General features: G+C 51.0%; 2 protein-coding genes across 4 annotated transcripts in view; one reads left to right on the forward strand and one right to left on the reverse strand.

Annotated features, from left to right (window-relative positions):
* Positions 1-11,295, forward strand: part of Evc2 (EvC ciliary complex subunit 2) — a 53,506-nt gene extending 42,211 nt beyond the window's left edge. For both annotated transcript variants that reach the window (XM_042670304.1, XM_042670305.1), the window contains 6 exons: positions 641-868; positions 5,556-5,749; positions 7,203-7,290; positions 7,744-7,925; positions 8,965-9,066; positions 10,630-11,295. In XM_042670304.1, the coding sequence (XP_042526238.1) occupies positions 641-868; positions 5,556-5,749; positions 7,203-7,290; positions 7,744-7,925; positions 8,965-9,066; positions 10,630-10,906 (1,071 nt within the window). In that variant the 3' untranslated portion in view covers positions 10,907-11,295. The remainder of the gene's footprint in view (positions 1-640; positions 869-5,555; positions 5,750-7,202; positions 7,291-7,743; positions 7,926-8,964; positions 9,067-10,629) is intronic.
* An 11,792-nt stretch (positions 11,296-23,087) lies between these two features.
* The window catches only part of Stk32b (serine/threonine kinase 32B), a 175,422-nt gene continuing 171,791 nt past the window's right edge, over positions 23,088-26,718 (reverse strand). For both annotated transcript variants that reach the window (XM_042670318.1, XM_042670317.1), the window contains exons 11-12: positions 26,541-26,605; positions 23,088-24,543 (exon numbers count right to left, since the gene is read on the reverse strand). In XM_042670318.1, the coding sequence (XP_042526252.1) occupies positions 24,405-24,543; positions 26,541-26,605 (204 nt within the window). In that variant the 3' untranslated portion in view covers positions 23,088-24,404. The remainder of the gene's footprint in view (positions 24,544-26,540; positions 26,606-26,718) is intronic.

Genomic DNA, 26,718 nt, shown 5'->3' on the forward strand with positions numbered 1-26,718 from the left:
ACGCGGGGCGGACTGCAGGCCGATGCCACGGCTGGCTTCCATTTACTTTTAGTTACCATGGGAACCTGTCAGGGGTCTGAGGGCTGTCACCTGGTTTTCCAGATTGGAAAAAAGGCTGAACTAGCAGTATCTCTGCAAAATGCTGCCAGCAGGTCAGCCTGTGTCTCGTGAGGGCTGGAAGGGAGGCCAGTGTGGCCTGGGAGCTTGGGAACATGGGGACAAATGTACAGAGCTGTGGAGGCTTCAAGCAGCAACTTGGGAATTGGAGGCCCAAGGAGGCAAGGACGGGGGCACAGACATGCGCAGGGCGTGCAGCGGGTGGCCGCGTGGAGTCCCAGGGCGGGTGGTCGGGGAGGTGACCTTTCATCTCCCAGGGAGTGGGGTGGGGCAGGAAGGCTTTGAGCAGGACGGCAACAGGGCGGGATAGGAGACAGGGAATGAATGCAGCTCACTGCAGAAGCCTGGTGTCCTCAGACACCAGAGAGGCGCCATCTTGGGAGCTCCCTGCGGAGTCCCAGGGCCTCTCTGCTCACTGGAGCCACACCTGGGGCGCAGCATCCTGAGCTGACTGTTGCGGAAGGCTCTGGCCCTCCTTCCGGGGCTTCACTCCCTGCTGTCTGGTTGGGTCCACCCCCTGCAGGTGCGGGGAGAATTGCTGCGGGAGAGGGTGCAGCGGCTGGAGGCCCAGGAAGCTCGCTTCGCGGAATCGCTAGTTGCTCTGCAGTTCCAGAAAGCAGCACGGGCCACCGAGACCCTGTGGGCCTATACCGCCCTGCTCAGCATCCAGGACTTGCTGCTGGAAGAGCTGAGTGAGTCGGAGACGCTGACCAAGTCAGCCTGCACCCAGATCCTGGAGTCACACAGCCTGGTGAGTGAGGGCCGGAGGGTGGGGGACCAAGGGAGGGGACCTACAGAGGGCACTGTGCAGTCTGGTTTGTGGCTCCTGTGGCTTTTCCACATGGGGCTTTTCCACATGGCCACAAAGGGCACATCTTCCAGTAGGTGCCATAATTTAATTGGCAGTGTCCTCTTTCCTGCTGTTACACAAATCAACAGGGTGCCGGGCATGGTGGCTCATGCCTATAATCCTAGCTACTGAGGCTGAGATCTGAGAATTGTGGTTTGAAGCCAGCCCAGATAGGAAAGTCTAGGAGACTCTCATCTCCATCAAAAAGCCAGAAGTGCAGGTATAGCTCAAGTGGTAGAGTGCCAGTCTTGAGCAGAAAAAGCCAAGGGACAGTGTCCAGGCCCTGAGTACAGGTACACACACACACACACACACACACACACACACACACACACACACACACACACACACACACACACACACACACACACACAGAGATTATCTTTCAGTGAGGCACATCCCACATACAAGCATGTTGGATTATTTCATTTTATAATTCTAAATATTGCCATTGCTTCTAAGTGTTGTGTTCTTTCGAGGAGAACAGTCTAGCTATAGTAATAACTGTTTGAGACTTATTTTAGGTCCCTTAGGTGTAGGTCTTACAATGCCACGTACTTTCTCTGTTATTACAATAGTTGGTTGCAGCAGGGAAAAGGGTGTGTCCCTGGTGTGGGCAGAGGGCCCTAAGCTGTGAGTGGCCAGGCCCTCATCTAGGAGCTGGCCCTGCTGAGACAGTCTGGAGCCATGCTTTGTAAGGTTATTAGGTAAGCACGATTAATAACAAGCTGTAACTTTGTGTGGCTTTCCAATTAAGCACTTTGTCACACCTCGTTAATTATCGAGCAGTGCTATAAAATAGGTGTTTCTGTTACACTCAGCTCCCAGGAGAAGGAATTGAGATTTGAACGAGTGACAGGAGACATTTTTGTGAAGATTTTATGGCTCATAAATGACAAAAACCAAGCCGGGCGTGGTGGCTCACACCTATAATCTTAACTATTCAGAAGGCTGAGATTTGAGGATCATGGTTCAAAGCCTGCCTAGACAGGAAAGGCCATGAGACTCTTATCTCCAATAGACCACTCAGAAAACCAGAAGTGGTGCTGTGGCTCAAGTGGTAGGGCGCTTGCCTTGAGCTGAATAACTGAGGGACAGTGCCCAGACCCAGAGTTCAAGCCCCACGACTAACAAAAAAATAAAATAAATGACAAAACCAGAAATCAGCTTGGCGCTGGTGGCTCACGCCTGTAATCCCACCTACTCAGGAAGCTGAGACCTAAGGATTGCATTTTGAAGCCAGCCTGGGCAGGAAAGTTTGTGAGGCTCTTTTTTTTTTTTTTGTGCGTTTTTTTAATTGTAAAAAATGCTGTACAGAGGGGTTACAGTTACATGAACAAGGTAATGAGTACATTTCCTATTGGGCATTGTTGCCTCCTCCTTTGTTTTCACCCAGCCATATCTTCTCTCCCACCTCCACAACTACCCCTCCCTCCCCCCCCCCCCCCGTGAGACCCCCCCCTAAAAAAAAGCTGGAAGTAGAGCTGTGGCTCAAGTGGTAGATCTCTAGCCTTGAGCCAAAATCTTAGTGACAGTGCCCAGACCTGAGTTCAAGCCCCAGGACTGGTGCATGTGCATGTGCACACACATACATGCATGCACATACAAACCCTAAACCCAGAAAATCAGGATGATACTTGCTCTTTCCTTAAAAAACGGCAGCAGACTCTGGAGAATTTGAGGCTGGTTTTGACCAACGTTCTGCATCCTGCACTGTGACAACTATTTGCAAACTGCAAGTAGGGCCAGGGTCACAACTCAAACCTGTGAGCCCAGCTACTCAGGAGGCTGACATCTGAGGATTGCGGCTTGAAGGCAGTCCGGGCAGGAAAGCCCAGGAGACTCTTACCTCCAATTACTTACCAAAAAGAGCCAGAAGTAGAGCTGTGGTTCAAGTGGTAAGGCACTGGCCCTGTGCACAAAAGCTTAGGGACAGTGCCCAGACCCTGAGTTCAGGGTCTAGGACCTGCAACAAAACAAGACAATACAAATTTGCATAAGAATGGTAGGCATTCTAGCGCAAAGCCTCCAGGAATGGACGGATGAAAATACGCAGGCTCTTTCAGGTTTTCTGAATCTTGAAGCTCCCCAGGAGGCAAAGCTGCCCTGGGGTGGGCTGAACTCACAGAGCAAGGAAGCTCTGGAGCCCTGGCTCGTCAGGGGAGCAGCAGGCCCTGAGCCCAGAGATGAACGTGCAGACTTGCTTTCCTAGGCAAGAACAGCACCTGCTGGCAGAACCTGCCTGCCTCCAGCCTGCTCCCAGTGTGGAACGAAGTCTCCCTGTGAATTTGGTTCCATCGTTTCTGGTACCCCCCAGAAAGAATCTAGATGGGAGTCAGCCATTCAGTGACCATTTCAGCTAAAGGTGATCAGTTCAGTTAAAACAGTTCCAAGTTGATTGATTGACTGTCCTGGTCCAAAAAAAGGACAAATTCTCTCCAGAAAAAGTAAGTATTCTCAGTGGGGAAATCAAGATTTCTACAGATTGAATTCAGCCAAATAAGAGTTCTTAGTGGGGAACGGGGGAAGTTACTGGCCCAGGAGAAACAAAAATAACAGATTAGGTCTTCACAGACTTTCATACATAAGTTACCAGGAGAATGTAGGATAATGAGTGTGAAATTACTCAAGATGGCCAAGATAGTATAGAAATATCTTGAAGCCTATAAGACAATAAGGCTGCCTTAACATTCAGCGTCAAACGATGAACCTGTGAGAGGGGAGGGAGCCCCAGAGCTTTACAGAAAGAAGTGTTGAGCGCAATGCCATCCAGCATGCAACTCCGCAATCTCCCCGAATCCACGGCTGCGGGGTCAGCATGGAGGTGGACTGCTGTCCTGAGTTCCCTCTGGGGGACACAGACCTTGAGAGTGAAGGTCAGGTCCAAGGTCATGAAGTGAGTCAGAGGCAGAGTGAGACTCACGAGCCCAGGAGCGTGAGACACACCCTCGGTCCAGCCTCCATCACCCGGTGTCCTGACGCCACCATGACTTGGATTCCTAACGGGATGCAATCCTCCCTTTCCTGTTGGATCGCAAGGCTCTTTTGAGTGACACTGTGCTTGGTCAGGAAGAGGAGGGTCCCTGGGTCCTGGACTGGCGGCAGTGGGGGCGAATCGGATGGTGCCGTTACTCAGCCAGTGCCGGGCAGGGGTGTGTGGCCCTCCCCTTGAGTTTGCCTCTGGAGGGAGACAGCCGGCTTCGCTGTGTGTAGTAGACATTCATTCTGTAACCGGATCGTTCTGTGCGTACCGCTTTCCTGCTGGAAATGAACTTTTAAGCTGTGAGACACTCAGGAGAATTTTATACAGCGTGAAATGAACTACTTTGGGAGAAATGATGCCTTAGAAAGTGATATCGTGTGCACCTCCCTCTTTGAATGACTGAGACTCATTTTGGGAGGCTGGCGCGTGGGCAGGGGATTGTGTGAGGGAGCGGAGTGGCACATTTCAACAGGAATGGTTTTAAACCCGTGGTGCCACCCAGACTGACCGAACCCACAGCATTTCATTGGTGTTTCAATTGAAATTGCTAGCACTGGGCTGGCATTTCTCCATCTGTATACAGGAAGCTCATGAGCTGGCACACTGTGGATGCCATCTGTGTACAGGAAGCTCATGAGCTGGCACACTGTGGGCGCTGTCTGTGTACAGGAAGCCTGTGAGCTGGCACACTGTGGCACCATCCGTGTACAGGAATTCTGTGAGCTTGTGGCGTGGGTTCTGTGGGCCTGGCCACAGCTGCTACATCCCAGCATGCACCATGCACAGCGGATTCAGGCAGATGCCCGACAGAACACCAGTGCCAGGTGGCAGCCATCAGTCATGGCACTCACAGGAGACTTGGCCCTGGCCTTGGGAGCTCACTGCATCAGCAGGCCCAAGTCAGAGATGCAGTGGCCATACCTGGGCAGGCCTCTGTCAGGTGCTGAGCGAGGGCTGGGAGCTCTGGGTACCATGACCAGAGGTGGGCCACAGGCCCAGGCCCCATGTCCCCCGGTCACATCCTGTATGAGGACAGCAACATCAAAAGTGGGCGTTAACTCTGGCATGAGGAGGGCGCCCAGAGGGTGTGGCGAGCACGGAGCAGCTTCCTAAGCCAGGACTCACTCTGAGGAGACTCAGAGCTGGTCAAGGGTCGTGCCTGTGGGCATGTGTGAGGTCAAGGGTCGTGCCTGTGGGCATGCGTGAGGCACCATCACATTCTCAGGTAGGCGTGGCTGGAACAGCTGGACAGAGCCTGTAAGGCTAGTCCTGCGGCCGCAAGGTTCCCTGCTATACCACGATGAAGGTCAGGTGTGGGGTTTTTGGTGTGTGTGTGTGTATCCCTTTTTTTGCTCAAGGTTGGTGCTCTACCACTTGAGCCACAGCTCTGCTTCTCTGTTTTTGGGTAGTTAATTGGAGATAAGAGAGATAAGAGTCTCAGCCTTTCCTGCCTGGGCGGGCTTTAAACTGAGACCCTCAGATCTCAGCTTTCTGAGTAGCTAGGGTTACAGGCGCCCAGCGAAGGCCAGGTTTTGTCCTTTAGTCCAGTGACCTCAGCGGTGGGACTCACCTCTCCCCACCCCCTCCACACCCCTCCACGTGCAGGAGCTTCAGGAGCTGGAGAGGAAGCTGGAGGAGCAGCTGAAGAGGCAGGAGGAGGCCCAGCAGCAGCAGTGGGGGGCTGACGGAGCCGGACTTCTGAGCGAACCTGGGGAGGTGGAGCCTGAAAAGCAGATCGCTGACACCCTGCAGCAGGCCCTGAGCAAGGGCCAGAAGCTGCTGGAGCGCCTCCAGCAGAGGTAGGCCGGGTGGCCCATGCCCTGGGCAGCAGCTGCCCTTCCTCCTCTGCCAGGTCGAGCCCAGGGCTGGGCCATTTCCCCCTGACAACCTCGTGTACTTTCAACACTGCATTATAACATCAAAGTTGGCTACTCAGGAGGCTGAGATCTAGGGATCGTGGTTCAAAGCCGCCCCAGGCAGGAAAGTTCATGAGACTCTTATGAACCACCAGAAAGCTAAAGTGGAGTTAGGGCTCAAGTGCCAGCCTTGAGCAAAAAAGTTAAAGGACAGCACTTCAACCCAGAGTTCAGGTCCCAATACCAACACACACACACACAACATAGCACAGAGAAGTCCACGCACCTTCCCCCAGCCTCCCTGCCTGCTCACGTGTTATATAACCATATGTCAGAAGAAACAGGGCTGACACAACACTGTTGAGTCTAGCATGCAGAACGAAGAGCAGAGTCACTGTGCAGCATTGAAGATCCTGCTTTTAGAGAATTGTGGGACAGACACACCCCAGTCTTCCTTCCTTGTTCTTTACCTTCCCGCACAATTAACATTACGCAGTTAGCTCTCGGCTGTGGTGGCATGAAGAACTCTGGGGAAGACGTAATTTCTTACAGCTCTCTAGATTCCCACTGTGGATGTGACACGGACGTGGAAGGGAGGGGCGGGAAACCGTCTACTGCGCACAGTGTGATTCGCTTTTTGAAAACACTCGCAAATTAATTGGAAGGAAACAGACCCAGTTTTAATGGGTGTGATTTCTGGCTGATGAGATTATGGGCGATTTTTATCTGTTTGATTTTGCTTTTCTGCCTGAATACAACATCAAAGTCTAATTCAGTTCCATTGAACGCATTGGCCCCGGGAAAATAGTTAAAGGTGCTAATTTGATTTTGGTGGGAGTTGAGGAGTGTGTTATACTCACTGGTGCTCTGCTGGAGTTTGGGTTGGGGTTGTTCCCACAGAAGAACTGGGTTATAAAAGAACCAATGAAATGTGGGGGTGGGGCCATGATGCTGGCTTTGATTGGCCAGCGAGGAGCGAAGCCCAGCCCCGTTTCCTGTCCAGGTGTCAGGGAGCCTCCTGTGGAATGGCCCTGTTGGTGTTGGTCTGGTGCTCAGAACAGAGTCCTCCGTGGACAGTGCTCTGGGTCTGCTCTGCACCGGGGACAAGTGGCCCCAGGTGTTGGTCTTGGTCCTGGCCTTGAGGATGAAGGCAGAACTTCCACAGAGTGATAATAAGAGCAGGTTCCTTGGGTTCCACGGGGCTTCTCACCCGGCAGTCCCCCTTGGCCACACCATGGGGGGCTAGGAGAGGAAAGCAAGTGTCTCAGGCCACCGTTTACACGTGTGTGTGTGTGTGTGTGTGTGTGTGTGTGTGTGTGTGTGTTAGACCTGTGATCCTGGAGCCATGTAAACAATGAGTTGCTCGTGGGCTGGCGTGGGTTTGCCTTTCCTCTAGGGTAAGGGAGGAACAGCAGAACAGTGCCATCCTGGAAGACTTGCTGGAGAGCATGGAGAACGACACCTTTGCCACCCTGTGCAGCCAGGTGAGAGGGTGCAGGCCCATGCTGCGTCTGTGCCCACCTGCGGGCACTTGGGCTTCCCGGGACCTGCAGCGTCTCCCGGGCTGTGGTGAGGGGGAAGCAGCCTCGGAGGGGAGGGGCAGGTTCTGCAGACTGTGACCCTGCGGTCACCTGGCCTCACAGAGACAGGCAGGAGACAGGAAGGGACTGCCCCCCAAAGACTAGATCTTCTGCGGTGGTGACTCGGGTACCACCGAGAGCTGGGAGGCTTGGAGGGAGCGGCTGAGCTATGGGAGCCAGGGTATTAAGCAGAGGTGCCTTTCTGACAGCTCTGGGAATTCAGAGCATGTTTTTTGAGTTGAGCCCATAAAATATTTATCACCCCAGGACGTGAAGCACTAAGAATATAATAAATTTTAAAAATGACCGTCCATCAAATCTAGAGGCAGATGTGAGCTCCCGGTCCCCCTCCTGTAGGAGCTGAGACTGACATCTTACCTCTTGAAGATGACCATGGTGCCTGGGGCCACGCTGTGCCGGCTCCTCAGCCTGGTGCTGCCCACCGCCTCCCAGCCGCAGCTGCTGGGCCTGCTGGACTCGGCCAGCGAGAGTCACTCGGACCACACTGCGGAGAACGAGGCCGATCTGGGCAGGAGGAGGTGAGTTCCGTGTGCCGTGGAGAACGAAGCCAGTCTGGGTGGGGACCCCAAGAGCCTCCCTGACAGGTCGTCAGGTCCCACATCCCACTCCGCTGGCCCCACGAAGCAGGACTGAGAGGCCGAGTTTTTGTTTTTAGACTCTGATTTTGTGACCAGTTTATTTTTCAACTAGGATCTTAGGAAGAAACGCTTCACTGGGACCTTACATACGTTCAGCATGTCCACTGGGGAAAATGTTTAAAAAGCATGAAGGGAAAAGGAGTTCCAAACCCATCCATGGTGTGGCTAGCATTTGGTGGCATTTCTTCCTCTGCACTGTGTTTCTCTGCTGGGTTTGGAGGTGCCTTTGTGCGTGGTGTTAGTGAGGTTGGTATATATGTGTGTGGTGTGTCTGTGCATGGTGTTGTGCGTGTGCATCTGGTGTGTGTGTGTGTGTGTGTGTGTGTGTGAGAGCCTGTAGTAGGGAGACATCTGTAATGAGAGAACTCCCGTCTTCCAGGGCCATTCTTGTCCCCTTGGACTACCTTTCCTGCTGTACATGTCAGTTTGAGGATCACGCTTCTTACTCTCACTGGTACACATCGTAGCTTGTGTAGTTTTTATGTATGCTGGCACGTGGGCTTGAACTCTTCCTCATGGTGCTCTACCACTTGGCCTTGCCTTCGCTTCTGGCTTTTGGCTCATTAGTTGGAAATAAGAGACTCTCAAACCTGTGTGCCCCAGCTTGCTTTGAACCGTAACCCCTCAGATCTCTGCCTCCTGGGTTCCTAGGATTATAGGCATGAGCTGCTGGCTCCCGGCTGTAGATAGTATTCTGATGATCACAGGTCACTTCCGGTGGTCCCCGACCTGGGAACAAGGGCAGAGAGCAGTACTCCCTGCCGAGCAGGGCCGAGAGATACTCCATGGTGACACCCTCCAGGCTCCTGGTGGCAGCCACTTGTCACCTGAGGGACTGGCCTGTAGGGGGTCTTAGGATGCCTAGTGACTGGAAGAGCCTATTCGTGTTTAAATCACAAGACTTTCTTCTTGCTGTCAGGAAACACCAGGAGTGGTGGCAGGATTTAGAACGCAAGCTGCGCGCAGATCTGGTGAGCAGAGGCCTGGGAAGGATGCTGTGGTCCCGCCAGAGGAAGGAGAGGTACGGAACTGGGCTGGGACCAGGTGCTTGCTGCCTGGTGGAGGGGGTGGGGGGAAAGTGACCATGAAGAGGAGTAGATGACCCTTCCCTGAAGACCACGGACCTTTCTTCTTGGGCTTAAAGGTAAAGATAAAAGCCTGTAGCTATCAGGAGGTGAATGCTCTGTTAACATATTAGCATTTTAATGACTGTATTTACTTTGGCTAATAGCTGGGTTTTAATGGGATATAATTACCAAAAAGAATAATACCCTACGGCTGTTTGACTAGATAGTTCCCAACGTCCTTTTACTAAAACAAAAGCTTGGGGAGGCCACATTCAAAGTGCACAAGTATAGCTAGAAATGGTGGAAATGGTCCTGAGACTAGGACCATCCAAGTTCCCCTTGGCTGCCTTGAACCTCCAGGCTTGTCTCTTCCCACCCATTTCCCTCTGATGCAGGCCTCTTTGGGCTGTGATCTTTGCTCACCCCGAGGCCGGCGGGAAGTGAGGGTCACAATGATCTTAGTTTGCTGCAAACCATTGACCAATTATCTCTAGCAGAGAAGATTTAGGGGGTGAAGAAACCATCATCAGATAAACTGATATGGGCCACATATTTTGGAAACTGGCTGTCCAAGGACCATGAGCCCTGCCCCTTCGGTCATTCCTCGGTGCTAACACCAAGGAACTGAGGTTGCTGCATGGACTGGCCGTGATTAAGCGCTCTCAGCCACTGACAGCAGTGCACAACCCCGTATCCAGTTCCAGATGTCAGAACACAGCTCCAAAGAAGTCAGGCCAGGCTATTGAACAAAAGAAACCAAACCCAAGTAAAGGAACTCGACCTGGAGCTGTGCAACAGTAAAGCCCAGAACATGCCTGGGCCGCACTGATGGATGAGGAGGGAATGTTGATCTCTGTGGAGGGGCACTGGGCTCACTGCAGCTGCCTGGAGACTGTGGCTGTCGGGCGGGGAGTGCCATACAGCACCGCATCCTCTCCCAGGCTCATACAAGCTCTAAGGCAGGACTTTGTGGTGGTGGCCGTGAAGCTGTTTCCACCTGTGAGCTGGGGCCTCCAGAGGGACGCTAGGGCCAAAGCCTTGTCCTACACTGCGTGGGCCGAGAGAACACGGGTCTTTCAGTTGCGCAGGGCTCTCAGACAGTGATGGCATCCACCGCCCGGTTCATCCAGCCAGGCAGGCAAGGACAGCTGAGGGGCGGGATTCCAGCTGTCTTGTTCCAGTACATTCCCAAAGCCTGCCGCACCTGTCATGGCAAACACATTTAGCTAACTTCCACGGCAGGTTTCGCGAGGCTCTGGTGAGGGTGAAACTGTCATAGATTGGCAAGTGCTTAAAAAGAAAATAAAAGCTCTTCCCAGTGAGGGGCGGAGGCTCTGCGACCTGGCGTAGCTTTGCCCAGGCCCCGGCACAGCTGACCTCACGCTAGCTGCTTGGCCACCACAGGCTGGGGAAACGCAACCTCTAATGGGCCCTGGCCAGCAAGGGCTCACTGTCGGGACACAGCAGGTGAGGATAACCCCACTGTGTGGAACTTGACCTCCTGTTCTTGTCTTTAGCATACTGAAGAAGACGTGTCTCCCTGTCAGAGAGAGGGCGGCGTTCTCTGGGAAAGGAAGCTGGCCACATCTTCCCCTGGAGCCCCTTGGGGAACCTGCACCCATCCCCATCACGGGGGCCGAAACCATCGATGTATTAAACACCGGTGAAAAGCTCTTCCTCTTCAGAAACCCCAAGGAACCGGACTTCTCATTGCACATTCCCACCAGGAGGAAGAAGAACTTCTTGAACAGCAAAAAGGCCAGCAGGGCCTTGGAGCATCCCGGAGGGGTCTAAAGTGATAAAGATATGTATGTTCTCCTGAGTACCTGTGTGTGCGTGTGCGTGCATGCGTGCGTGCGTGTGCGGGCACGTGTGTGTGTGTGTGTGTGTGTGTGTGTGGATGTGGATGCTGAAACTGCTTGGAATCTATGAATTGCACTTGAAGACACAGGGGCCCACACACACGCATTCCCAAGGACTCCATTACCTCTGGCCTCATGAATTCCTGGAAGCCGCTCTTCTCTGTGTCACATGGGGGTGTGTCCCACGTCACCAAGGATCTGAGGAGACCCAGCCCCCACCAGGCCCCAGTGCCCTGCTCTGACACCAGGTCTGTGTGTGACATGTGTGTTACACATTGTTTTTACAAAGGGAACTTTAAAAATAAATGTATATTGCACCTAGCTCTTCATAATGGAACTCACCCTTTCTCTGTGGACGTCATTTGTGGTGCGTTACTTCTGTGTTTTCTCTTCCCGTTGTGATGTCTGAGAGGTTCTCCTGTCACCAGGTACCAGAAGAGCTGTGCTCGCACTAAGCAAGTCACCTGACCTTTCTAAAGCCTCATTTTTTTTTCTAGCAACAAAATAGTGATGAGAATCCTTGGTAAGATGCAATTCAGTTGCACAACTGTAAAGTGGCTGGTGGTGCCGGCCTTGCAGGTCTCAGTCCTTCTGTACTCATGTTGGTGACCTTCCTGGTGATTTCCTGCTTTATAAAGTCTCGCTACAGTTATGCACAGTTGAAGTCAATTGTACACGAGATTTCAAAAAAAGTAGCTCAAAATTGTCAGCTATAGGCTGAAGAGGCTGGAACAATGGGAGGTGGCTGAGCTGTTCAAAACCTGGGACTGGAACCTAAGAATAGCTCCCTTTGTTGGGGAAGATTACCTACTGTCTTTTATAAACCCATGGCACACACACATCCATGCACAAACACATATGCATGTATGTGCACACATACACACACACCACCGCAGTGTGTTGGGAATGCCTGTATCTTTAGAGTAGATCAAGGTAGCTACTGCCTCTACCACTTTTGAGCAAGTCATTCCCTCCCCCTCCCCTGGACGGCAGTCTCTTCCTCTGTAAATCATGTATTCTAGTACATTCTTTATGCAGCGATGATGTGAAGAGTGAAAATAATGAGTGTGATACTTACAGGTTGGGTAAAATGTGGGTATGCAATCAATGAAGCTTATTTGATGAGATTTTGGGTGAGGCTGTTTTCTTGCATCTCAGTGGACCTCTGGGGTGCAGGTGCTTTGCAGGGAGGGCCGACCCAGGCATTGTATTTAGTGCTATTGTACCCAGACTCATGGAGCTGTTTAACCCCTAAGTCAAATTCTTGAGAAGGTAGAGAAGTCACGTCCTGAGAAGGTGGACACCTTTGAGAGGTGGCTAGGATCAGATGTAGTTGGTGGGGTGCATGTGACTCAGTTCTGGTGGATGGTATCCAAAGAGGAGGGGCTGCTGGGGCCACCCACCAGCTGTCTCCTACCACGTGCTGCTCTGCAGCACCTTGGGGCAGTACCAGCAAGGCCACCACCTTGACTACGAGCCTCCAGAATCAGGAGCAAAATAACCTTTTCTCTTTACAGATGAGCCTGCCTCGTGCATTTTGTTAATGAAAAAATACAATAGGTTAGCTCCAAGAAGAAGCGGGACTAAGAGGACTGGAGCTCAAGTCTGGGCTCCATTACTCATGAGCAGCTGAAGAAAGCCTCTTCAGGGATCAACTGCCTTTGTACTCAGTCTTTTGAAAGTTCTTGCTAGTTCTGTAGATATAGCAATAATTAAAACAAGGAACTGTGACATGGAGAGGACAAACAACAGGGAAATCTTGCTATGGGAACCGGGGAATGAGGGCGAATGAGGCAGTTGTATGCTTAGGACTCCCAAATATTTACTTGTCTCTCGGCTAGAGTTCCCGGGTTCTAGATAGTCTGCCTGGGTCTCACAGTACAAAACAGGAGCCTCAGCCCTGAATACCCCAGCTTCCTCTGTACATCCCACCCTGACGTAGATTTCCCCCTCCTGAATGACACTCACAAGGTCCTAGGCAGCTCTATTTCTCAGCTCCCAACCCAGTGTCCAAACCCTTCCGACTGTTCCCTGGAATCGGCCTCCATCTCTGAGCCTCTTTTGCCTTCTCCCCTGTCAGCCAAATCATGGTGTCTCCTTTCAGGGCACAGCAACCTGCTGTCCCTGGGCCGGCCCTACCCCAACCAGCCACGTGATAGTCCTCTTCCATCTGCTCCTGCTAAAAGATCCCCAGATGTCTTGTTCATCACCAGACCTCTAGTCATGATCCCCAGGCCTCCATGAGGAACCACCAGGGGTGGCTACAAGGAGGTATAACTGGATGTGCTTTGAGGTCTGCCATGGTTTGGTTCCCAGGCGGCCACCTAGGCTCAACAGACCAGTCTAGTGATTTGAATTTAGCTTGTTCTTATTTTCTAAGAGCTTGAGGTGAATCATTGGTCTATTTGTTTGGAACTCATGCTTTAATTTCAGCTCTGTATTTGCTGTGTCACTGAAGCTATGTTGTGTTCCTGTTTTCATTTGATTCTAGCAATTTTCTGATCTCTCACTGTTCAAAAGAGGGTATTTTTCGGTCTCCACGTATTTGTATATTCCTCTGTAGCTTTTCTTGATGTTGATTTAAAAAAATTTTATTTCATTTTGTCTGATAACACATGGAATTGTTTCACTTTTTGTTTTTGTTTTTTGGGGGTTTTTGCTTCATGTCCTAAAATATGACCTATTTTGGAGAAAGTTGCATGAGCTGCTGAGAATGAGTGTTCCGTGGCTGTTGGGGGAATATTCTATAGATCTTTTAAGTTCATTTGATCTACATGTCATTTAATTCTGAAGTCTCTTTTTGATATTTGGCCTGTATGACCTACCTGGCAGTAAGGCTGGAGCACTGAAATCACATACTATTCGTGTTTTTACATCCACTATTGCCTATTTTATGAAATTCTGTTGGTATTGGGTATATATCTGTTTATAATAATTTTTTGATTATAGAGACCTTGTGTCTTCTAATTTTGACTTGAGATCTGGTCAGATATGAGTATAGCTATTCCTGTGTGCACTCAGGCTTCATTTACTTGGAGTGACTTTTCCATCCTTGGGCTTGAAGGTCTGGGTACTGTCCCTGAGCTTCTTTGTGTTCAAGGCTAGCACTCGAGCCACAGCACTGCTACTGGCTTTTTCTAAGTAGTTTATTGGAAATAAGAGGTTCATAGACTTTCATGCCCAGACTGGGCATGAGCAATGAGCAATCCTCAGTTCTCAAGCCTTTTGAGTAGCTAGGATTACAGGTATGAGCCACTGGTACCCAGATCTTTTCTATCCTTTCAGTTAAACTTATTTTTTCTGTGCCAGTGAAATGTGTTTCTTGTAGGTAACAAATGGTTGGGTCTTAGTTTTTAATCCAACTTACCACTGTCTTTTGATTGGAGAATTGAGACTATATTGAGGGTTATTGTTGAAAGATATGTAATTTTTGTTTTTAATGTTTGATTTTTTTTAAATCCTCACTTGTTTATCTATTCATCTAGTAAAGTTATTTTTTCCTTTCATTGGTGCTTACTTCCTCTTTTCTTTGTAGGATTCTATTAGGTGTCTTTACAGTGTCGGCCTAGTAATCATTAATTCCTTTAGTGTTAATCAGAAATGTTTTCATTTCTTCTCATTTTTAAGAATGCCTTTGCTGGGTACACTGATCTGGCAGTTCTTTTTAGGGCTTAAAATCCATTATCCTGTGCCTTCCTTGCTTTTATAGTTAGTTGAGAACTCTGCTGTTACTCTGACAGGTTTGTTTATATTGGCCTGGTGCTTCTCTCCTTCAGTGTTCAATATTCTTTCATTGTTCTGTGTACTAAGGAGTTACAATTACATGAGCAAGGTAACGAGTACATTTCTTATCAAGCATTGTTGCCTCCTCCTTTGTTTCCCCTTATCATTCCTGCCCTCCCATTTCCCCCTCCCCATGCCCCCATTGTTCTTAGTATTTTAACTATACGAAGTTCTCTTCTGGTTGTTTGGTGTTACAAAGGCCTCCTGTTTCTGTTTCTTTGTCCTGCGTATTTTCTCCTTTTTCAATGTCCATGATTTATAGGTTTGGTCTTTCAATAGTGTTCCAGAGGTCTTGTACTTCCTTTTTCCCCTTATCATTCTTTGAATGTTCTAACTCATGTATATCGTCTTCAATCTCTGATAGTCTCATTTCTATGTGATCTAGTCTTTTAGCTTTTCAAAATTTTTACTTAAGCTTTTCACTTCCAGAATTTCAGTTTTCTTTTCAGGGTTTCCCGTATCTTCATACAATTCCTTTTTCATATGTCTCATTCCTTTTATCATCCAGAATCACTAAGTTGTTAGTTGCCCTAATTCTGTGGATCCTTCTTGTAACCATTCTTCTGAAATGTTGGGATTTGTCCACTTCACTTTCATTAGTGTATTGTTATGGATTCTTGTCTTTTGAGGCTATCATAATCTTAGTTCTTGTTTTGATGTTGGAATTTGTGTGTCTGTGGCCAGGATATCTTAATTACCTGCAGTCTTTTGGTTGAAGTATTTCCTGTGGAACTGAGTAGTGAGAAGGTTAATACAGTTTCTCATCACTGGACTGCGGGTGCAGCTCAGTAGGAAAACATTCATTTACTCACATGCCCAGGGCATGATGCCAGATCCTCAGAACACTTAGAAGAAAACTGCTGGAGTCTCTTGCCGTTCCTCCTGTACAGGCTGGTGCTGTAGGTGGACTGAGGGTGGAGCCAGTCAAGGGTCAGTTGTCCACATCAGGGCTGTTTTCAGTTCTGAAGCTTTCGTCCCACGTGTACGGGGAATCACAGGCGGGTAACAAGATGCTTTGTCATCTGCAGGCAGGCCTGGCAGATATCACTTCTTCCACAGGACAGAGTGTAGGCAGTAGACATGCTTGTCAAGTACTCTCACTCAAAGCTACACTCCAACCAAACAATAAATGTAATCGTACCATTTCTGGGACTTGGTTCTTTGATTGAATGTTAGTCATTTTATTTGCTCTTGGGATATTTTTATATTCCTACACAAAAGGAATATTGTATGAGATTTGTTCTCAGGTACGGTTAAGAAGTTGGAAAGACTGGTCACTTTGAACTTGCTTTTGAAGATTTATTCAATGAGGGGAGCCATGTTTAGTCTATAGTTGTTATTCCCCTACATCTATCTGAGACCTCTGTCGAGTGACTGAAATAAAGACACGTTACAGGCTGGGCTAGGGAGTAACTCCTCCCAGGCCTGTGTGAGCATCAAGCACTCCTCTCTGGAGTCCTTTCAAATGTTTCTCTCTTCCCCCCACATTGCTGATGGATCTCTTCCGAGCAGCTGTGGTTGGCCTCTTTGGCGCTCTACAATTCTTCCTCTCCAGGGCTGTGCCCTCCCATCTCTGCCCACCGTGTGCCCACTGGGCTCTCCTGGGTTCCTTCCACACAGCAGCACCTGGGAAGTTTCTCAGGGCCGAAGGTAGTGTGGTTGTGTGTTCACTGTGAGTCTAATATCCAGTGTCTAGAAAGTGGATGTTTTGTACTCTTTGTCTGTTTTTAATGGTTTTCCAGGTGGAAAGGTAAATGTGGTCCATGCTGCTGCATCCTGGCTAGGAGTCTGAAAGTCATTTCTACTTGCCTTTCTCATCACAGGGCTACTTCATACAGTCACATTAAGACTTCTGCTTCATCTGCCAACAATCTATTTGTTTCTCAGTTCATTTTCCTCTTTGCCTCTTCCTGTGATTTTGGGAAACTCTATGGAAAATTCTGTATTAGAGATAATAACTCTGTGATGATTGTGATTTAAATTTCATGTTTCCCCAATGTCATCTTGTCAGGTTAATTTTTATGTTTTTATCACACAAGTGGTTTTTTATGTAAAAATTTCCCCCTATTGCTTCTAAACTATTGAATACATTTTTTAAAAAAGCATAAATAAGCACAGTAGGTGGGAACCAAGCAACATAGCACTTTATCTCACCCCCTGAATGGCAGGCTCACGGTACTGACCTAACAGGAAGATTATCAGTATCTATATTCTTTCAGAGAAGAATAGCTTAGTATTTGCACACATCTTGCTGGAAACTGGTTGTGTAAGGTTCAACTTTGCATGATGAACTCTTAAGCTCTGGTTACAGTGGACAAACACAGGGATAATGAGTCTATACAGGGGAGAGAGGTCACTACTTCCTGAGCACCTATTACGTAGGAGCATCGTGTGGAGGGCCCTCGTGTGAGGCAGCTGGCGTGGGCATTGTCATGACTGTGGCTGGCCAGTCTTTGGAATCTCCTTTCTGCACATGGGGGTTTCCCTCCTGATGATATGCAGATACAGCTTACATGTCAGATCCCTAACTCCCAATGGGAAGGCACTGGGAAGTCTGTTTTCTATTACTGTGACAGAATATCTGAGAAAATCGAAGAGCTGGAAAGGTCTCTTTGGACTCACAGATCTGGAGGCTGAAACCTATGGTCTACTGGTCGTATTGCTTTTGGGCCTGTGAGAAGTAGGCTGCTCACCTCATCGGATCCAGGAAACAGAAGAGAGAGAAACAGGAAGGCCAGGCCACCAATGATCCTCTAGAGGTATACCCAGTGACCTAACTTCCTCCCCTAACTCCACCCACTAAAACTTGCCATATTCCATGACACCAGTCTGGTGACCAATCCTTTGTCAGTGGCGGCTTTGGAGGGCATTCCTGATCCCCGCTACAGCCGGAGGTGGTTAGGCTCACATAGGGTGGCCAGGGGGAGCCCCACAATGGATTGGTGGTCTTTTTAACAACGACGATCAACTGGAAGATCTCTGCTGTGCTCTCACCAGGCCAGATACCTGAGGGTGTGACCATGGGAAGGCCCCTGACTGGCTAAACCACACCCTGACCTCAGATGCCTGTCTTCAGAGCAGTAGAAATAAGGGCTTGTTAGATCAGCCAACTTCTGTGGGTCTGGTTGACAGCGGCCTAAATGGACCAAGGCAGTGGAAGTCAGTGGCTAGCTTTCCCAGCGATACTGGCTTGTAGGGCAGGCAGGTCTGGCAGGCTTCACACCCAGAAGGGCTGTTGCTGTTTGGAGCTGAAGTCTGGTGTTGAGAGCTTGGTTTCCAGTGCAGCTGATGCTGGAGGCAGCACTTGGAAGGTGATTGGCTCACGAGAGTTCTGACCTCATCAGTGGATGAATTCACTGATGAAGTCATAATTTGGTGGCATTATTTGGCAGTGGTAGTGACCGTAGGAGGTGGGACGTGGTGGAGGAGGCAGGTCACTGGGGCAGAGCTTGTCCTTGGCCCCTCCCGTCTTTCCCTCTCTGCTTCCTGGCTGTCATGAGGTGAGATGCTCTGCTCCACCAGGTGCTCCATCGAAATGCTCTGCCTCACACCACCAGAGACAGAGCAGCCAAATGACCATGAGCTGAGCCCTCTGAAGCCGTGAGCCCAGATGAGCCTTCCCTCCTGTGGATTGTTGTTCCAACCTACAGGATCTACCCCAGTGCAACACCAAGAGCTTCAGTGTGGAGGAAAGGCAGGTGCACAGGGAACCTTGCTTTCTAGAGACGCTGGCTGCAGAGGCTGCTACTAGTGAGGAGCAGGGCCGAGGCTGGGGACCAGCACCCTGGCAGCGGGGGAACAGTAGAACTGAGGTGAGTGTTCTCAGGGGAATAGGCAATGGGCCATCGTCTCTGGCGGGTGACCAGCAGGATATTCAGACATTGATCCTGGACACAGAGGCCACCAAACCAGATACTCAGGCCTTGTAAGTCCTGGGTCTCTCATGTCCTTAAATTGGTGATGAGGAGATCAGGCGGTGGCCTCCTCCTCCGTGCTGAAGGAAGACAGCCTTGTGCCCTGCGGAGGCAGCACTCAGTGGCTCAGGCTCTGAAGGACGGCGGAGGCCCATGCTGCGAGCACAGTGTTCCCATCCCCTGCCCCGGAAGGCTGGGCAGGGGGACACTCACCTCTGCAGAAACCCCCGTGGAGATTGCATTCTCTGTTGTGCAGCTAGTTAACTGTGCCTGGCTTTACGTTTGGCTTGCAAACCGGAAGCCAGTGAATGAAGCTGACAGTATCATCATCATCATCATCATCATCATCATCAATAGTGTCACTGTAACCTCCAGAAAGAACAATCAGCAAAAGAGCAGCAGCCATGATGATAGCAAAGATAGCTCAGAGACGTGCACGCAGTGCCTCCAGCAGCGTCAACATCATCAGAGGTGCTGACGTAATGAGCTGCGGCGGCAGTGCCCACACCTCTGTGGACAGAAGCCACCTGTGCCCCCCCATGACACCCACCCCATAGCAGCGGCTTTACATTCAGAGCCGTTCCAATGATGTCACTCTAGAACACTTCCTCTCCAGGTGGTGACCGAGAAGCTAATGAGCACATAGTTCAGAGGCGACACAATAACCATCCTTGCTGCATGCTGTTCCTTTTTCCTTTACTTTCTCTTCTGTTTTTGTGTCTGCCAGGGCTAGGGCTTGAACTCAGGGGCTTGGCTTTTTTGCTTAAGGCTGGCTATCTACCATTTGAGCCATACCTCCACTTCTGGCCCTTTGCTGATTAATAGGAGATAAGATTTGTCTCATGGAACTGGCTCTGAACCATGGTCCTCAGATCTGAACCTCCTGAGCAGCTGAAATTACAAGTGTGAGCCATCAACTTCTGGATAAAGTTCTGTTTTTTGCTTTTTCTTTTCGGATAGAGTTTTCTGGATGTCTGAGAAATTTTGTTCAGAACTTGGGAAAGCCATTATTGAAGAACATATTGTTTTTTGGTATTTTTATACAAATGTCTATAAAATATGTCTACATACATGTATATATATGTATGCATACATAATTTGAATTCATGGAAACTTTAGCTGACTTATGGAAACTAACTTTATGCACACATACATACATATGTATATGCATATAATTTGAATCTATGGAAACTAGCTGTGATTTCAATTTTGGCAAATGTATCTTAGTTTACTGTGCCGAATTGGTGGTGTACAGAAATTAACAACCATATTAAGTTAGAAATGTTAAACTTAATTTTTTTCTACTTACACATTTATATGCCAGGTTAACTACGTGGCTTTGATGACAGAAATGACATATTCTCCAACAATTGAAAAACAGCAGTAACCAGAGCAGCATCAACATAAACAATATTTTTGTAGTAACAGCAAAAAGAGCTACACCAACACAACACAGTAGGCAACAGCAGCGGGAATAACAGCCAACACTGTTTATGGCGTTTACTTCGTGCGGCTCTCAACCCTCCTAGGACTTGCCTGGTCAGTGACTGGAGTGTGTGGGAGATAGTACCCAGGAGGTATTTATAAATCAGCAGAGAGGAACTTAGCTGAGTTACAACAGTGAGCTCAGAGGAGTTAGAATGCCGTAGGCTATCATCCAGACACATTCCTGACCATCCTCAAATCCCTGAACGTCCTGCATTTCAGGATTTAATCTCTAAATGGGAAAAGTTATGTGAGTGCTGTGTGTGTGTGTGTGTGTGTGTGTGTGTGTGTGTGTTGGCCCTGAGGTTTTGTTGTTGTTGTCATTTTGCCCTACCACTTGATCCACAGCTCTTTTTGTTGGTTAACTGGAGATCAAAATCTCACAGACCTTCCTACCTAGGCTGGCTTCCAAGTGTGATCCTCAGCTCTCAGCCTCGAGTAGGTAGGATTATAGGCACCAACCACTGACTCCGGCTGAGTCCTGTCTTTTCCCAGCACTCCGGGAAATGTGGCGAGGCACCAGCACGCCCCTGTGAGTCCCAAGTGGGAAAGCATTGTGTCCGTGTGTCTCAAGAGGACCTACGTGGAGGACAAGAGCCCCTCCCGCCCTGGCCTCTGGTGCGCTGTTCTTCATCATCAGTTCCTGGGAGCCGGGAGCTGTCTGTGAAGAGGACGCCTTCTTCCTTGTCATCTTCAGCATTCGCTGACGTTCCCTTCTGCTTTCAGGGAAGATTAAAAAGAAAAATAAAAGAAGCCTTCACAAACACCAGAATCCCAGAGCTGCTGCCCGTTCAGAGCAGAGTCCCAGGGGATCCCTTCTGAGGCGAAGGCGGGAGGCGTGGGGCTCTGTCCAGCGAGGCAGGGTGTCTGCTGCGCTGTCTCCAGAGCCAGCCCAAAGGCGAGGCGCTGAGCGCACCCGGGGCTGCTGTCCACCGGCCACCGCCCTGGAAGGAGCGCAAAGTCGGCAAGAAGATGGGGTGGGGAGGCTCACCGCGTGTTCATCCGCCTCCTGCTGCTGAGAACAGCACTACACATTGAGCAAGTTTTAAGGAAAAGAGGTTGACTTTGGCTCCATTTGTGGAGGTCACAGGTTGGGGGGGGGGAACAGACGGAGCAGGCCCAGGCTGTCAGGGGGGGTTGGGGAGTGCATGCGCATGTCTACAACCTCATCCAAACCACAGCAGCTCCTAAAGGCCCGAGCTCCAAACACCATGGCTGGAATGAGCTCCTTCCTCAGCCACTCACCACGGGGAGTGCATGTCCCACCATCCCCAACCACAGGAAAAGGAACCCTCGTTGGCAGAGGATAGGGGAAGCTCTCCACTGCTTTGAGAGTTTGTGTGTGGACTGAGCTATGTCACCCTCCTTTAGTGCCTGGCATAGGGTAGGCATGGAGTAGAGAGAATGATGGCTTCTCTTCTGACTTCATGAAATCAAGATGGCAGTAGGTAGCTATTAGGCCTGCTGGGGGGTTGGAGGCAGGGAGAATGGTCCCTTCCGTTTGTTCTCTTGTGTTTACTGGAGGGCCTGCACTAGAAGCCCCGCCCAGCAGCTGTAACCAGGTAACTGGCCACCTGGGGCAGGGGGAGGTCCCAGGCTTTGAGGGCCCCTCCTCCTCTCTCCCCTATGTAATCTCTCTCCATCACAAGTCCGCCCGCTGCACACCTCCATCTGGTGCAGGTGGGGTATGGTTTCTCCTAGTAAACTCCCTTCTGCCTGAACCACCACAAGGTCTTTCTCCAACCCGCACGTGGCGGTTTTGATCATCAGTTTCCCTGTAGCTTCCACCCTCCCAAGGCAGCGCCTGAGCGGATTCAGTGCAAGCTGCACTTCCTTTAGTGTGTCCAGGAAGTACCAGGAGGAGTGGAGGAACGCAAGGCAGGGAGTCTGGGCCTGTGTGAGGCTCTGGGCCCCGACCCATCTCCTCTTGATGTTGACAGGTGTGGCGAGCAGAGGTGAGAGAGAGTGGCCGTGTGGGGGCAGGGACGCACTGCGGGGGAAGCGGGAAACCTGCGCTTGCCTGATCTCAGTCTTTATGACCGTAGGGCCTCTGTGCCCTCTGACCGTTGAGTAATTAGCAGAGAAAGATTTCCCGTGCACTTCCCCTGGCGGAGCCTGTCTGCAGTCAGCCTTCACCCATTTCTCTCGCAAGGAAAGGATTTCCCCTCTGATTGGCCCACGTCCAGTCGTGGCTCTCCAATGGGCTACGCGGCTGGCAGAGCCAAGGTCAAATCCTGCCATCACACAACGCTTCCACACAGGCATAAAAGCCTGGTTATGGGGCGGAAGGTGACTCAGTGGTAAAATGCTCACCTTGCACGCATGAGGACATGGGTTCGATTCCTCAGTGCCACATAAGCAGAAAAAGCCAGAAGTGGCGCTGTGGCTCAAGGGGTAGAGCGCTTGCCTTGAGCTGAAGAGCTGAGAGACAGCGCCCAGGCCCAGAGTTCAGGCTCCACGAACAACAAAAAAAAGCCTGATTGTGGGCAAGAGAAAAACTTTTTTTGCAAGTCAATTATCTCGAGTATGTTGTGATCATGTCAGAAAGCGGCGAACTCCATCTCTGTGCTTCTGATTCTGACACCCCCTTCTCTCAAAGAGATGCGACTGCCAATCCTACCCAACCCTGAATGAGGACCAAAGTCAGGCAAAGCCATAGCCAAGAAACCGTTTATTCTGGACAAGGAAGGCTGACCTGAACAGAGGCAGGGAATCCAGTGTCTCGGACAGCGCCGGCTCCCATCCCCTAAGTCAAGTCATCAGCTGGGCTCGGTGAGAAATCGCCCAGAGTCACAGTGAGAGGGGACAGGGCCGTGCTGACAGGGACTAAGGGAGACCAAGGAGGGACAGGACACGCAGACCGACACAGGCAACACAGTCTAGAAACAGCCTTGGTTCAAAGGCAGAAAAGTGACTTTTTTTTGTAGTATAAAACCTTATCATGTGCTAAAATGTCTCTTCAGAAATCTGAGACGACACCAATGGCCCCCAGGTTTGACTTACCAAGTCCACAGTGACACATGGAAATACAGAAGTAAAAAAAAAAAATGTATACTTGAACTCTCCAGGGACGGCCAGACGTCAATACCCCTGTGAGGGAAAACCCAGAGAATCCCACCCATGAGCAGCAGACAGATGTGCCCGTTGGTGAGACGGGGAGGGGTGAGTGTCTCCACATAACGACAAGCAGGAAGAGGAGTCTGATGATGGTGGTGGTGAGGATGCCCAATGGCCGGGCCCTCTGTCCTGTGACAGCCCCAGAGGTTAGAGGTCGTCTTCCTGTTTCAAACTGAGGAAGCAGACATGAGCAATCGCACACAGGGGCCTGAGGTCTTCGAGCTGCTCAGCTCAGTGGGATTCTGCCCTCAAACCTGAGTACAAAGCCTGAGCTGTAGTTGCTAAGCTTCAGTGTCTCCAGTTCAAGGGCAAGCTTCTTCCTGACCAGGCCATAGGGCAGTTTGCTTCTTGAGTGAACTGACTTCCTTCTAGAACAGACTTTCTAAGGAACCCACCCTTCCTAATGTATGACTAGGAAGCCGCCATCAGTGCCTTTAGATACCCTTTGTCCAAAATGGATGACCAGCCGATGTGACACCTTTCTCAGACAGGAAAACCAGGAAGCCTGATAGGGACCGGACGTTCCGTCAAGAGCCGGGACAACATCCTGGAGAAGCCAGTGCCCAATGCCCAGCCATCTGCACAGGGCCTCGGCTGCTATCCCAGCACTGGGGGGGGAGGGGCGGGAGATGCAGAGGTCCCTGTGAGCCAGAGTCCCTGGAACCAGGCTCATCTGCACACTGCACCGTTCAGGAAGTTTACAGATAGGAGACATCTGGCTGAACTCTGGACTTAGGAGTGTTGACATAAGGACTGTGGAAGCAGCGGCTGGGCTGGGCTCAATCCCGGCTGCGATTTGGGTGATGGCGATGCACTTCAATGGTAAGTTCCCTTTTGCAAGTATAATCGATTTCTAAATTCCCAGGGTTTGCATGTGTGCTGTCCAAGTGGGTTCTCACAACGCTGGAATGGGTGGGCGGACAGCTTGATGGATGCACAGACAGAGCGTGTGACTGGTCCAAGTTCACACAGCCTGTCAGCAGCGGGGACCAGAACCCAGACTTCCCAGCGGGAGTCCGCGGCTCGCTCTGCATCTGACGGCTTTTCAGAGGTGAGATGGGTGTGTGGCACAGAGGGGCTCTGGGTGGGCTGGGCGCGGACGGAGCCATGGCCGGGGGCTGCGGGCGGGCCTTAGTGGCTGCAGCCTCGGGGGCAGCTGTGGGTGAAGAGGTTGTTGTTGCGCCCGTCCTGGAACTTGCTCGGGGCCTGGCTTCCCACTCGGCCTTCGGGGTCCAAGAGTTGGCTGCCCGGCCCCTGCTGCCTCCTGAGCCTGCAAACAAGCACAGCACAAACCTGATTAGCGGTGAGGGGCGGGTGCGGCCAGGGCCGCGGGCGATGCACCGGGGCAGACACAGAGAATGAGAATACGGATGCGATGCGAGACCCGCAACCTCCAAAGCCCCTCGCAGGGCCCCGGGCGAGGCTCCATCCGGATTTCAGCACGCGCTTACGGATCCAGGCAGGAGAGAGTTAACTACACAGCAAATGGAATCAATATCAAGCACCAACCCAGCACCCAGCAGAGAACAGCTTCTTGATGCCCTCAGAAAATGACAGCCGTCCATGGTCCTGTCGCTTCGGCTGTGTTCCGAGTCCTTTATTGGCCAGGATGAGTATGTCAGGATCTGTCTCTCTCTCCACCAGGCATCAATTTCCTCTGATTGAGCCCGAGTGCCATGGTCCTGATTTCCATGCAATTTCTTGATTTCAAGTTCTTCAGAATTACTGAGACGCAGAGCTCGAAGCAGCCTTTCAGCTGACCTTCCGCTCTGCCGCTGTTCCTCCTGCTGCTCTTGCCACGAAGCCAGTCCCCCAGCATTTCCCTGTGCCTTGGGGAGGTCTTCGCCCTGCTTTGTGCTGCTGGGGTCCCAGGAAACCTGGCTGGCCCTGTTCATCTCCTTTTTGTTTTGGGGGTATTTTTGGTCAGTCGTGGGGCTTGAACTTGGCCTGGGCGCTGTCCCTGCACTCTTCAGCTCAAGGCGAGCACTCTACCGCTTGAGCCACAGAACCACTTCTGATTTTCTAGTGGTTTATTGTAGATACGAGTCTCACAGACTTTCCTGCCTGGGGCTTTGAACGGCGATCCTCAGATCTCAGCCTCCTGAGTAGCTGGGATGACAGGCGTGAGCCACCGTGCCCGGCCTGCTCATACCCGCGGCACAGCCCACCCTCACCTCACTTGGGTGGCACAGCCTCCAGCCACGGCTGCCATCTGAATCCCGTTTTTCTCAGTTACGCTGACTGAGGAGGAGGAAGTCAAACATCTGTGGACAGAACAGCGTGGGACAGTGGCTGCAGGAGGGCCTCCGAAGCCTGGCATGTGCAGTTGGTCTTACCTGCTTTGCTTTACCTAGTCAAGGTGTGGGCTGCACCACGGAATCCCAAGACTGGAGGGAACCTAAGGTGCTGGCTGTAATTTTGGAAACTTGGAGTTTTCAAGTTCACTATTTCCAATGGGGTGTGGAACGCTTTCCCTGTTGCACAGGGCAACCTGCAAAACACGGGGGACATATTCTCTCCTTTGGTTTACCCATGGGGCTACTGGAGAGCTAAAAGGGATGTTGAGGTAGTTTACCAATGACACAGACTTCGGTAGAATCAAGGGGCCATCGATATACAGCCCATTGATTGATGCTCCCGCATCCCAAGGCGTAGTCCAGAGCAGATCAGACAGGGACACATCAGCCACAGCTCTGTGAACTTCTTGAGAGCATCAGCTGGGACCAAGGCTGCAGAGGTCTGCAAAGCCTCCAAGCCAAAGACCTCCACTGTCTTTGCTGAGTAGAGGCTAAGCCTGGAGAAGAACTTGGTAGAGACTCTGGGTAGTCCTTCTTACTACTGGCTCAGGCTCCGTGGGTGTCTGCGCCCCTCCTCCCCTTCCCGGGTCAAAAACAGTCACATTTTCACCTGAGAATCCTACCACACTGGGCACAGGATCGGCGTCTCCGTGACAACCTTTGCACTGTACGAATCGGATTTCTACTTTGTGTGGTGACCAGGAGGTCCAGCAAGGCCAAGGACCTGGCCTCAGGGTCCTGTGGCCAGGCAGAGCCAAGCACAGCCCAGGGCTCCGGTCCTCATCCCCTGGGAGCCGGCTTCTCTGCTCCAGGTTCATTTGCAGGGAGGCCGAGGGGTGAAGTGAGGCCACAGGGCAGAGTCTGGATCAAATCCAGAGGCACCTGACCTCCTTCCTCCCAGCCTCCCAGCGGCTTCCGGGCGGGGAACCCGGCGGCGCTGGACAGCCTCTTCCTGAGGTGAAGAACTTACTTCTCCCTGTTGAAGATGATGAACTCCTTCCGCACCGTCTCCAAACACTGCTGCAGGTGTCCATTCTGTCAAGAGGCACAGAGAGGGGTCTAAATGAGTGAGCACGGCCACGGAGCGGGGCAGGCGGCCTGTAGATCTAAATGGGAACCAGGGACCAGGGCTGGGGACAGGCACCTGC

The sequence above is a fragment of the Dipodomys spectabilis genome, unplaced genomic scaffold (genome assembly GCF_019054845.1).
Source record: "Dipodomys spectabilis isolate Male_0828 unplaced genomic scaffold, ASM1905484v1 ptg000532l, whole genome shotgun sequence".
NCBI classification, from domain to species: Eukaryota; Metazoa; Chordata; class Mammalia; order Rodentia; family Heteromyidae; genus Dipodomys; species Dipodomys spectabilis.